The sequence below is a fragment of the Netta rufina genome, assembly GCF_964035555.1.
Source record: "Netta rufina genome assembly, chromosome: 5".
NCBI classification, from domain to species: Eukaryota; Metazoa; Chordata; class Aves; order Anseriformes; family Anatidae; genus Netta; species Netta rufina.
Window position 1 is genome coordinate 39,883,404 of NC_140128.1, and position 13,357 is coordinate 39,896,760.

General features: G+C 57.0%; 1 protein-coding gene across 2 annotated transcripts in view; it reads left to right on the forward strand.

Annotated features, from left to right (window-relative positions):
- LTBP2 (latent transforming growth factor beta binding protein 2) overlaps positions 1 to 13,357 on the forward strand; it is a 56,635-nt gene that overhangs the window by 17,869 nt on the left and 25,409 nt on the right. For both annotated transcript variants that reach the window (XM_084288193.1, XM_084288194.1), the window contains exons 4-8: positions 6,720 to 6,901; positions 8,037 to 8,207; positions 9,650 to 9,850; positions 10,313 to 10,578; positions 12,157 to 12,259. In XM_084288193.1, coding sequence (XP_084144319.1) covers positions 6,720 to 6,901; positions 8,037 to 8,207; positions 9,650 to 9,850; positions 10,313 to 10,578; positions 12,157 to 12,259 — 923 coding nt within the window. The remainder of the gene's footprint in view (positions 1 to 6,719; positions 6,902 to 8,036; positions 8,208 to 9,649; positions 9,851 to 10,312; positions 10,579 to 12,156; positions 12,260 to 13,357) is intronic.

Sequence of the window (13,357 nt, forward strand, 5' to 3'; positions counted from 1 at the left end):
GTCCCCTGGGCATGCTTTTCCCCCTGCTGGCTGTGGGAGAGGCTTTGCCTGCCCTCTCTATGCCCATGTAAAATGGCGGGGAGGCTGCTGGCTGCCCCCGCTCACCAGTGCACGGGCACGTGTGGGTGTGGGGATGAATAGGGCGATGTGTTTCCTCAGGGCTTTGAAGCGGGCAGCTTGGTGGAGGGGGCTGGAGTTGCTCACTAGCAGGATGAATGTGAGCTCCATGCTTGTTTTCTGCCTGCCATAGAGGGGGACAGGTCACCCCACCTTCAGTGTGCCCAACGCCTCTGCTGGGAGTTCCATCGGATGGGTTTGGGGTCCTGGCATTTTGCAGTCCCATTTGTGGCCCTCTGAGGGGTCAGCACCCCAAAATCTGACCGAGCCAGCCAGGGCCCCCTGCTGCCGTGCCAGCCCCGTGCCGTGCCCTGCTGCCTGTCTGCACCCTCCTCGGGCCGGGCAGGTGCTGTTCCCATGCCTGGAGAGCTGGCCCGCTTCCAGGGAGGCAGTTGCTTGCTCGCTAAAGCGAGAGCACAAAGATGAGCAGTGACAGCATGGCAGGTGGCACGTGTGGCGTGTGGGGCAAGGTTTCGTGTCAGCAGAGAGCTGAGCGGGGACGTGTGAGCAGCCGCTCTGGCCAGGCTCCTACATCCAAGTGGGACAGAGGCTGGAAGGAGGAATGGGGTGGGCACTCACCTTGATGTCCCCGTGACAGCCCGTCTGGCAGGAGATCTGGCTGCGGGTGACTGGGAATCGGGCTCGAGGACACCCGGCTGGTCATTCCTGTGGCCTCTCCCCAGCCAGGAGGGTCTTCTGCCCCACCACCTGCTTCTCCAGGCCAGGAGAACTTCTCCTGCCCTCACCACCACCCTGGAGAGCAGGGAGCTCACAGGGGGTACCAGAGGTTTCAGAGCTTCCTCTGCTGCTCGTGGGGATGATAAACGGAGCCGAGATTTATGGACACCGTGTGGGTGGGCTTGAAGTCAGGTGCCTTGTGTGGTGTGGTTTCCCCCTCCTCCCTGCGTCCTAACAGAGCTGTCTTCCTTGTCAGCATGTTTGTGAGCTAATTGATAATAGACTTCGGTGCTCTCAAAGCTGTGCCCCCCCTGTGCTCCGGGGCCTGGAGCCTGAGCCATGAATCCCGTCTGCCTGCTGAGGAACCTGCTCCGAGTCCAAGAAAGGGGAAGTTTCTGGTCTGCGGTCAATTTGCTGCTTTCCAAGGCTGGCTGCTTTCCTCTCCCCCTGTAGACACAGACACTGGTGTGGAGGCTGCCCATTCTTCTGTGATGCTTTAGTGGAAAATCGGCAACCGCAGAGCATTACAAAGGGGGAAGTGAATCACTGCCTTTGGTCCCTGTGGCCTCAAGCGGCAAGGGCGCCTGGCCAAGGGGACAGGCGAACGGACAAGACAGATACCGAGCATGTTGTTTGGTGTTTCAAGAGCAGGGGAGAGCCCTCCTGTTGTCCTGGCAGGTTATCAGGGGCTGAGCGTGACTCAGCCCCCGTCCTGGCTGCGAGCTCTCCTCTTGGAGCAGCCGGTGCAGGCTAAGGCTGGAGGAGCTGGGGGGGTTCCCCGCTGCGAGGAGCCTCGCTCTGCAGCCCCGGGACCTCACTGTGGGGTGTCCCAAAGCCAGTGGTCCCCCGCTGTGTGGGTCCAGCCAGGAAGGCCCCCTGCCCATCCCTGCTCCTTAGGCAAGAAGCAGCAGCCACTTGGGAAGGGTTGGCCAGCAGGAAGCAGGTGGCAGCAGCCGCTTCCCAGGGCAGCAGGTTGGTGATGGACAGACGGAGCTGCTTGGACTCGGGTCTGGAGATGGGGCTTCCTGGCTCCTGGGAGATGGATCCTTCTCTGAGGGCCTCGTGTCTTCACTTCTGTTTTGGCCAGCCCTATCCCGCTCCCTGCTGCTGTCCTGCTGGGAAGCACCCATTGCTCCGCAGCAAAAAGTGGTCCCTGTGTGAGCTCACTGATCTGTTTCCAGCTCCAGGAGTGATTTTCCAGCCCTGGTCCACGTCTGAGGCAAGCACCCCCTGCCCCCTGCCCACACCGTCCAGGATTCACTCTGCAGTGCCTCAGGCTGTCCACCCGGCTGTGGTCAGCCAGGCTTTGGGTGGGGAGAGGGCAAGGCAGCCCGGATGAAACAAGAGCAATACTCCCGTGGCACTTGGCTCTGCGTTTCCTTTACGCAAGATGCGAAGTGCACCACTTCCAAGCTCGCTAGCGATCTGGCCAAAACCAACAGCTGAACAAAGAGCAGCCGAGAGAAGCGAAATCCAGGAAAGACTGAGGTGTTGCTGGTAGGGAGAGGGAAGTGCTTTGAAGAATTCGCCACCTTTGCCTCCAGCCCCAACGAGGGTAGCTGCCCGTGGGTCACAGAGAGGAGCCGCAGCTGTACGTCCACCTGGATTCCTCATGGCTTTTGTTTACCCACACCAAGCACGATCATCAACAGTGACCAGAGCGTTTGTCAAAATACTTTCTATATACAGTGGGTGAGGAAAACAGTTTTGCTTTTTGGACCCCGAGGTCACGGTGATTTCAACTTGGTTATTGTGATCCTGTGTGCCGGGTCTTGAAATGACAGGCTCGTAAAGGAAAATGTGGTTGGTTCTTGGTTCAGAAAACAGCAGTTGTCGCATTCGTCAGTGTGGCTACCAGGAGCCTGCCTGCTCAGCCTTCTGCTCTCCGTCCTCTGTGGGGTGAGAGGTACCAGGTGAGACCAGCAGGACAGGCATCCCTGCTCCTTAGGGGCAGTACTGCTTCCTCTGCCTTCCCTTCTGGACCCGTGCTTCCCCTCGGGCACTGCTGCTGTTATTGGGACGCAGCAGGGTGGGTGTCCCAGGGCAGCACAGGAGAGGTGTCCCAGGAGCCTGCAGGCTGTCCCTGCCCCACAGGCTGTGCCTGACACGGAGAGAGCTGTCAGCAGCTCTGACGGATGAAGAGCAGGGAAACCAGCTGCTTGGCAGGCAGTTGCCTATAAAGGAAGAGACCACTGCCTCTCTGCAGAGGCTCCATGCGGCAGAGATCTGTGCTGGCCTTGTGCCTGGCTGGAAGCGTGGAAGTGAGTAATGCCGCGCTGGGGGAGGCTGTGAGACTGAATGAATGTGAAGCCTCGGGACTTTCAGTGCCCCAGAGCGCAGCTCTCAAGGTCTCAACCTCCTCTTCCTCTTCAGTGCCTCTTCCCAGAGCAGGTGCATGGTGAGAGGTAGCACGAATCCTCCCTCAGTGGGAAGCCCTGTGGTGATCTGGAGCCGCCCAGTCTGTTCTCTGTCCTCTCTGTTCCCCCAAGGACAAACTCAGGGGAGAGAACTTGTGGCACTGAAGATCTCTGGGAACTGAACTGGAACTGAAGTCTCTGGAACAGGGACTTCAAGCTCTGGACATATATTAGGATCCACCAAATGGTTGGGGGTTGCTAGCGCCTTCTGGCCAGGTCTGTGCCAACGTGGGGAGCTCAGGGCCCATTCCCTGAAACCCTCCAAGCGAACCAGTTCCCCTCTGCCCAGCATGGACTGACTTTGACAATTTGGAGGGGAAAACCTCTGTTTTATATTCCCTGACCTTGAGCCAGCCACTTGGCGTGACTTAGGGATGGATTGGATCTGACAAACCAGGATGGAAAGACGCCCTTTGCCATTGATTTCTGTGGCCTGGGGTAGCAGGGTGTTACCCAACCCAGTGTACAAATCCCAGAGCTCATCTGCCTAGAATAGAACCAAATAAACAAATTAATTCAAAGCAAATCTGCCTCTCCCCGCTGCGACACACACTGGAACGCTGTGCCAGCAGGATCCCAGTAGGATGGCTTTTCCTCTAGTATGGTGAGGCTTGGGGTAACGTTCCTCCTCCATTTTTCCTTGATGAGGCTGGCACTGCCTGTCTGCAGTGAGCCCATAGAATCCACTTTTCTTCATAACCGAGACACTAATGAGTACTTTCTGGAAAGCTCTTCATATGTTTGCCTTTTTTCCCCTACAAACTCTGATGATCCTGGGAATCATCAGAGTTGTCCCCAGAGCTGAGGGACGGAATTCCTTTATGCAGGCCATGGGCTGTGCCCAGCCAAGCCCTTCTGCTTGCACATGGCATGCTCCCTTCCTCAAGGATAACCATGGTGTGAGTATTCTCAAGCACCAGAGCTGATATCTCTTTGCCTCGTGCCACTGGCCACCCTTACCCAGCGACTCATCAAAACTCAGGGTTCAGGTTGCCCTAGGATGATCAGCACCAGGACAGTAAGCATTGCAGGGCTGGGGAACTCTTGCCTTTTCCCTTTTGGGTGCTTCTACCTATACAAAGCCAAGTCCCAGAGCCCCCGCGTTCACCCATATTACTATGCTTGGGATTTCTCACCAGAAATCAGAGAACAAGTGTTCCTCAGCTCCCAGAGCTTGGTAGGGCTCATTTAGCCTCCCTAGAGCTCTGTGTGGCTTTTCCTTCTTTCCTAACCAAGGAAGTGGTGGCACACCAGGTAGCAAAGGAGAAGGCAACAGGAACCAGAAGTTTCCCTGTTGGCAGCAGGGCTGGATAGTAGCTTAGAAATGTAAATTTTGTGATTTTAACAACAACAGATGTTTTTATCAGTAGGTTACACCCCTGATGAATTTTGTTATCCATCCCTGCTCATTGACCAATGCTTTTTGCTCTGCCTCCATCCCTGCATGACCTTTAGCAAGACTCCTCTCTGAACAGCATGTAAGCCTTCAGTCTGCAACGCTGCCGTGCAGGGAGCATGGGTCACCTGTGCTGCTCCCTTCTCAGGACTCCTGTGCCTGCCTCCTTACAGCAGCTCAGCCGCTTCACCTTCCAGGCTTTCCTGCATTAGAGACAAATAGGCTGCAGGTATCCAGTCCGGGGACTTCAATCAAGGCCAGAAACCATCAATAGATCAATAAATAAACTGAAAGAGCCTCTGTGACAGCACAGATAACTAATCTTCATTCATTTATATCTGCAGCGTTCCACTGATATGTCCCAGAAGTACTCTTTCCTCTCCTGAAGCCATGCTATCAGGACCCCACTGCTTTGGTGGTTTTTGGCAGAAGGAGGGCAGCGAGACTGATGCACGTGGGTGTGGGCGTGATTTCCAGCAGGGAATAATTTGGCTTTGGTTTGCAGATGTCGTTTCATGCTTTGCCTTTTTATGCTGTTTGTTAGATTACAAGGCTCTTTACACCTGGCAGTTTGTTCCTGTGGAGAAGCCCGTGCCCTGTAATCAGAGCACCTCTTCATCTTCTTTTTGATAAATTGAAGAGATTGACAACTCCAGGTTTCTTAAAGAATGGCATTTTCACCAGCCCTCAAATTATTTTTGTCATGTTTTTTCCTGTTCCTTCCCTGGTTTTTCAACATCCTTCAGAAAGTGTGACATATTTCACGTCAGAACTAGATGTGATATTTTACCATATACGCTCCCTGCTGTGATGAGGATGTGCAGAGAGGTAAAACACCTCCCTGTTCCTGCAGTGTTTCGCTACCCCGATGTCAGGGTATCGAGCTGACAGCTCATATTTAATTGCTTGTCATTACCCCGAAATCTTTTCAGAATTGCTGGTTTCCAGGGTAGTCTCCTATCTGCAGCTGCTGCCTGCATTCCTTCTTTCTAGAAGTGTAATTCTGCATTTGGCTGTATTAAAATCCCATATTGCTTGGATGGATTTGCCCTCCAAAGTGATCCAAACCGCTGTGTATGATTGCTCTGTTCTCATCACGATACACCACATTGCAAATTTGTGTGTCAGCAGCACACATTATCAATGTCGATCGCATGTTTATTTCGAAATAAAAATATTTATTTCCAGATGAAGTTGCAGAGCCGTGCCAGACCTCGTACTGATCACTCTGGAACCCATCTAATTCGCTCCCCAGTGACAATTGCTTCTTGCGTCCTGTCACACCGCCAGTTTGTTATTCATTGCACATGTGCTTGATTGACACTCTACTGCTGTGTTTATTTTTTTATCGGCGTAGCAAGGCCTCCAAGCCTGTCGTGTGTGTGTTTGTAATTCTATCAAATGATGAAAATGGACTCGTTTGAGAAGAACAGCTCTCCATAGACCTTGTTGTCTCGACCTCATTTATATATTCCTTTCCTTTAGTTCCTAATTAATCGACCTGTGCGTCATCTTTTCCAGTATGTTTTTCGGGGTTGATTCCTGGCTCCCTGGCCAGCAGTTACCTTGTGTACCACGCCTGACCTGCTCAAATACCAGCGCGCTGTTAGCTGCCTTTCCATCTCCCCAAATCCTACCATTATGCCAAGACAGCCAAGCCAGGAATATCAGTGAGCCAGAGCTGCTGTCAGCCAGCTCTCGTTGGATTATCTGCTCCTATTGATTTTAGAAATCCGTGCTCCCAGGAGACACTGTAACACCTCCCCTGTGCTGACTGTGACAGGGAAAATGGCAAAAACCATACAATGTGATGGACGTCTTCGTGCACTTCAGTGGGAAAGGGCGAGCCTCTTTGCCCCAGCCGTTCAGTCAGAGGGGGAGGTGTTGGGGCGGACAGGGTAAGACAAAAACCTGTTGGTGCTTATGCTTGATTTTGATGGAATCTGAGGCTGGGATGTTGAAAGGAACTTGGGGCACTTATAGGAATCGGTTCTGGGTCATTTTCTCGTGTTTGTGACTCTCGTGGGCCAAGCTTTGTTTATTTGGCTCAGCATGGCACCGGGGATGCCCCCGGGCGTGAGGAATATCCGTTCCTTTTTCCTCTCCCGCAGGACCCAGAGCAGAATCGGCTCTCCTGTCCCCCCGCAGCACACGGGGCCCTCGCGGACTGTCCGGCGGTACCCAGCCAGCCATGGCCAGCTCACGTCTAACGCGCTCCCCAACGGGCACGGGCACGAACAGAGCAGCTCTGGGCCCCACGCGGCTTCCCAGGAGCACACGTTGGCTGCAAAGGGTAAGGCCTGCAGGGGTGTCACTCTCTCGGGGCTTCTTCTTGTGTCCCGGGGTGTCACAGGAGGTCCCAGACATCCCTGTAGCACCTTGGAGGTGGGGAGAGGAGGAGAGCTCAGCTCCGAGGGGGAGAAGGGAGCAGAATGGAGAAAAACGGAGGACTGAGGAGAGAGGGGTGAGAATGGTGATGCTGCTGAGCGTGGTGAAGAAGGAGACCCTGCTGAAGGGGAGGAAAATGCTGGCAGCTGGGGAGATGTGACAGATGCCTCCCGGGGCGTGCTGCCCCGAAGCGGGGATTGCCTCAGCCTGTAGGAATGGTGCCTCCCAGCTTCTCTCTCTGTTAGAGCAGCCCTGGAGGTCAGATTGTGTAACCAGCACCTAGTTCTTCCCTTTGGCTGCCCCCTTTGTGCCTTCTGACATGAGCAGGGATCAGGCCAGGCTGCCTGCGGTTCCAAGGCAGAGCCTCAGCAGCTCCCCAGCTAGGACAGATGCAAGTTGTCTTCTGCAGCTTGGCTGCCCCTGAAGCCATGGCTCCCCAAGGAAGCTCCAAGGCACCATGTAGCATCTCAGCCCTTATGAGTAGGGCTGCGAGCCCAACTGAAGTTGCAATCCGAAATTAGGGGTTGAAACGGGAAGAGTGGGGGGCGAGAACAGCAAGGGGGGACCCACAAAACTGCTGTCTTGCTGGGCAGGGATGGAGGGCTCTGGTGTCAAGCCAGCTAGTTCGTGGTTGCACAACAGCTCTGCCTGTTGTTCATTTTCCACAAGCCTCCAAGAGCTGTCAGTGCGAGTCTCCCCCGTACCTAATGTGACGATGGCAAGGGACCAGGGGAGGAGTGCAGGTAACCGCAGGAGGTCAGCAGACACTCGCAGGGAGACATGGATATACTTCAAAACCTCACGCTGTCCTTGACGGACACCGCTGTGGTTATTTGTGTGGGAAGCTTGTCAGTGGCTTAAGGGCAGCCAGGCTCCATGCTAATGGTCTGAGAAGGACTGGTGCTTAAAACAGGGAAAAAAATAATAATATTGGAGTTCAAGTCCTTGCTCTGGGAATGCACGGGAGCTCAAGATGCAGATTAAGCGCCCCCTGGTCTGGAGACGCTTCTTCCACTTAGCACTGTTCTTCTCCTCCATAGGGGCCAACCTGACAGAGAAGATCAGGAAGATAAAAATCGTCTTCACGCCCACCATCTGCAAGCAGACGTGCCGGAGCGGGCGCTGCTACAACAGCTGCGAGAAGGGAGACACCACCACTCTGTACAGCCAAGGGGGGCACGACCACGATCCCAAGTCTGGCTTCCGCATCTGTGAGCACCCCAAGGCCCCCAGCCCGCCTTTGTGCCTCTCCCCCTCTCTCCTCCTTCTGCCTTCCCTGCCTCTACAGACGGAGGGCTTGGGCTGGTTGGGGACGGGAGGAGATGGCCTCTCCCAGTGCTAGAAAGATGTCTCCTGGAGTCCTTGGGGCTTACTCCATCTCTGCCTCTGGGGGAAGAAGACAGACCTTGCCTCATTGCTCTCTTTCCTGGGCAAGCAAATTCTGTTTCCATCCCGCCCCAGGTAGGGGGGACGCATGCACTCGAGTCAGGCCTGCAGCCAAACCCCGCCGCCCCCTCCTTCTCCGAGCCAGCTCACTGCTTTCATTGGCATCCAGTCCTGGGGCTGACTTTCATCACCTAATTTCCTCCTGTTCTCTCCTTTCACTCACGTGGCAGCCAGGAGAGCTGGCTGCAGGTTGCAAGCTGCTCCTATAGACAGGGCTGCAGAAAGCTCTGCTTGCCTTTGAGAGCTGCTGGGACTGCTTGGCAGGTCACTGGGATACCCGGCTGTGGGGTGGGCACGTTGACCTCCAGCCAGCTATGGGAGCAGCCAACGGGACCTGGTGGGACTACTCCTGAAAGCCTCTGTGACTCTCAGGTTCCTCCTACACCGAGAGAGTACAAAGTCTGGCAGTTGTGGACAACGAGTGTTATGGGGTTTGTGGTAATTTATGCCTGGATCCCAGTCCAAAGCGTGTCTGTTCCCCCCAGAACTGTCTGCTGGGCTCGAGCACATGAGCTCCCAGCAGGGTGGGAGCCCGTCCCCTGGGGTGAACATCACAAGCCGTGCTGGGATGTGCAATAGCAGTGTCTCATCTCACGCTGAAATGAGTCAGGATGATCCGCCGGGAAATCCCATGCCTTGCCCAAGTGCTGCTCACACGGAGAGGGTTGCTCCAGCCATCTGATGAGGCCAGAAAGACGTGACTTCAGTTTCATCAGCGGAGGCTTTTTTTCCGAGCAGACGAATTGCTCCCAGTCCTGTCCCACTCCACGCTTCCCCCACCCCAGCTGCTGGCAGGGCCAGGGCTGGCCGGGAGAGAGGCCCTGCACGTGGCTCCCTGCCTGTTCTCTCCTCTGCCTCTCCCGTCCCTGCTCAGCTCCCTCCCGGGCCGGGAGGCAAAGCCCTGCCAAGTGGGGAGGGGGCTCGCGATCCCTCGATGCAGAAGAGCAGGAATTGTGCTGACTTGGCTGCCTGCAGACACCCCACGCTGGCCATGGCCCCAAGCAAGGGCTCTTCACCGAGTTATGGCCCCAGCTCTTTGAGGGGCTCAGGGAGGACCCCAGATTCCCCACGTGCTGGGTAGTGGGGTGCAGGGGGGACAGGGTAGGCCCCTGGGGCACCACAGGGCTCGTGCCAGCCCCATGCCAGCTCCTCAGCTAGAGGCAGTGTCTCGGTGTCCCCACTGAGCTGATGTCCCTTTGCCTTGCAGACTTCTGCCAGATCCCCTGCCTGAACGGAGGCCGCTGCGTGGGCCGGGACGAGTGCTGGTGCCCCTCCAACTCCACGGGGAAGTTTTGCCACCTGCCCGCCCCCTCTCTGGAAAAGAAGCAAGGAGGGAGAGCGCCCAACACGCCGTCCGGCGGCTCCATGAAGCACTCCACCTACACCCTGCCCTTGTCCAACCAGCTGGGTGAGCGCGGCCATGTTGAGTCAGATTTCCTGAATTTTGTAGTAGAATTAGATTTGAAAACCCATCCTCACCACCATTTCCCATGCTGGTGGCTCCCTCATGACGCCAGTTTCCCCTGCCAGAAGCCCAGGTCTCCCTGATATCTCTGCATCTTGCTCCACGGCTGCTCCTCAGACCGTCAGGGCAGCCATTCTCAGCCCCATGGAAGCCACTGTTTCCTTATGCTTGCAGTTTTGGGCTAGGTTATTAGAAAAGTGGTTCTCCTAGCTTCTGAAGGGCCCAGGTTGCTGGAGAACACTTTTGGTAGCTTTGTACTGTTTTCGGGACAAAGCATAGAAGCAGAAAACACTGATGGGTCCAGCAGACACCTCCTCTCTTATAACTTTGGTGTTGGACAAGACACTCTTCAGGTGCCCGACGGCTGCCAAATTGTCACGATTGTGCCCTAAACTTGCCTTCCAGCTTCCCTCAACCCTTCCCTGGTGAACGTCCACATCAACCACCCTCCGGAGGCCACCGTGCAGATCCACCAGGTGGCCAGGGTGCGTGGCGACTCGGAGGTGTCGGAGGAGAACAGCGTGGAGGCCGTGCTGGTGCCTCAGCCGCCCGCCGTGCCCTGGCACACCTACACCAACGCCAACGGCAACAGCATCGCCACCGAGGGCGGCCGGCAGCAGAGACCCCCGGGGCTGCTGGGGAGGTGCTTTCGGGAGGCTCTCCACGGGCAGGTAAAGGCTCACCCGCTGGGTTTTGGGGAATGCGTGGGGATATTGCTTGTTCTCTGGGTGGTGTGCTTGCCTATGGGGCAGGAATGGTAGCTTCCATCACGTGAATCTGTTCGGTGTGGACTGCACTCAAGTCCTACGGGCACGGGCAGCGATGTGTTATGTGGGAAGAATGTATTGTGTGTGTTACTTGGGAGGAAAATCCCTTGTTTTGGCCCATGCTGTTTTGCCCCAAGCAGGCTGTGCCCCAGGGCAGCGTAGCCCAGACTTGATAGCTTTCACACACAGTCTCGTTTAAAAAAGGGTGCCCTATTTATAGCAACATTTACAGCCACGCTCTGTGATTACTGTAGGAAACGTATAAAACATAGGAAAATTCCTTTCCCTCTCAGACGATAAATGAAAGTCTGATTTCCATGGAACGTCGCCTTCCTGGGCAGCTCGGTCAGGGCTTGGGAAGCAAACGCACGTGAGGGGCTTTCTCACCCCCGTCCCGCAGTCATCATAATTTCTTATTTTGTCTCTCCCCATATGTTTCTCTTGCGTCACTGGAAAAGTATTGGAGGTTTTTGGCACCCACAGGAACACCTGTGAGTTCCCTGGAGCTGCTCGCTCTCAGCGAGACCCCAGCGGGGCAGCCTGGGACTCTGCCTCCTCTCCCTGCTCAGCCCTTTCCCAGGGCTGCTGCTGCTTCCTGTCCCATCCTTTAGTTGCTCCCATCCAGGACACCCCTAACTGGATTGCCCAGATAAATAAATAATGAGATTGGACCCCAGGCATCTCAGAAGGGGGCTGGAGAAGCCCTGTTCCTCTGCGGGCAGACAATGGCACTCTGACCCCCGGAGCAGGCTTGCCTGCCCCGTGGCCAGCTCAGGGATGCTCTCAGGATCACTGCAGCTTCCTACAGCAGCTCCAGAGCAGGAGAAGGTCTCAGAAGAGGTGAGGGGGAGGCAGAGGTGCCCCAGCCACGCTCACACCTTGCTTGGCTGCAGCAGGGCCGGTCTGTGGAGCCCGGCGGGGTGCGCTCGCCTCTCCCGGCTCAGCCTGCAGCCCAGCTGATGGGAATGCAAGCGCCGGGCACGCCGCCATCCGCACGTGGACGGGGGCCAGACCTGGCCTGTGGGCTGCGGCGGCTCGGCTCTGATGGGGAAGCCTGTAATCCAGAGGGCCTTGCCGGGGGGTTGAAGCAGGGGGGGAGAGACTCATTAAGCAAAGGAAAGCGCCTGACCGCCAGCTCCCTGCAGGGCTGGAGTGGTGCACCCATTTTGCTGGCTAATCGGCCAGGCGCGGGGCTGAGCTGAGGGCTTTGCCGGGTGATATCATCTCTGGTGCGTGTTCTGCTCCACTGGATGTCCCCTTCCTCTCCGAGGGGTGCAGGAGAGGGAGCCGTGTGTTTTTCTGTCTGCAGAACTGTTTACTGTCTTAAACTGCATCCCTGGCCCTGCGGGGAGCTGTGCTGCAAGCACGGTGCCGGCGGCTGACCCCGAGCCTTGTCCCTGCTTGCCAGCCAGGCGGGACGGACGCTCGGTCCCGACCCCAGCCTGGAGGGAGACGCCTGACCTCCTGCTCCTCTCTCTGCAGTGCACCAACCCCCTGCCGGGGCTGACCAGGCTGGAGGACTGCTGCGGCAGCGTGGGGCTCTTCTGGGGGGTGGACCGGTGCCTGGCCTGCCCCCCGCGGCCAGGTAAGCACCGCTGCCAGGGCACGGGGAGCTGTGGTCTGCGTGGGTGCTGGCTCCACGCGTGGCACGCTGCCTCCACGGCAGCCCTGTGCTGCCAGGGGTCCCTCTGTGCCAGACCCATTCGGAGGGAGAAACGGGAAAACAACGGCCGCGGTTTTAGGAGGTGCAGTCCCATATTAGCGGAGGAGGCTGCAGACTCGGCCCTATAGAGTTACGGGCTTGCTCTCAGCCCGACACGGGCTTGGCAGGGGCTCTGGAAATAACACTACATCAAACAATTGGCAGGAGCACACCCGCTGTCCGTTCCAGGGGCACAGGCATCCAGCGCTGCTGCGCCGGTGCTGGGGAGCTGGACGGGCCCACCCGGCCCCAGCGGGGATTCCTCGCACGCCCGGCAGCACGTGTGTGTTGTGGGGAGGGTGTGTGCCATCCCAGCTGGGGTGGGGGGCTCAGCCCATCGTCTATCACCCCCCCACGCCTTGCAGGGGAACGTGGAGGGGCTGTGCTGAACGGCTCCTGCCTGGGGGGCAGCCCCCATGGGAGATGTCCCCCTTGCACGTGGCCGTGCTGCCCACCTTCGCTGCCCAGGGCGTGGGGGCTCAGGGCTGGGAGATGAGATGGGATGGGATGAGAGGGGATGGGGTGAGATGGGACGGGGTGTGAGGAACCAGCTCTAGCCTCTGGTGCCGGCTGGATGCAGAGCAGGGCAAGGTGCTGGCCTGTGCCAGCAATGCAGGGCGCTACAGGAGGCTGCCGTTCAGCTTGGGCAGGCAGGGAGCTGCTCCCTTTTTTCCCCCCTGCTGCCCTCCTTCATCGTTGCTTGGTTGCTCATTCACGTCTTCACCGCACAGAAGTGCTGGATCAGACCCAGCGGTGCTCTGACCACAGAACAGAGGTGTCCAAGGCAGGAGGTTTTGTGCCAGTGTGATTTCGGTGCCTCCCAGCTCTGCCCCGGGGCTGTCTCTCCCTCCTGTGTACACCTCCCAGAGCTGTTTGCATCTCTTTGTCCTCCCTGCGCTGCCCTGATTCAGCTCCTCCTCAGCCAGGGGGTAATGCTGTCTGGAGCCAAATTCCTTGCAATCACAGACTGGGTTGTCAGCA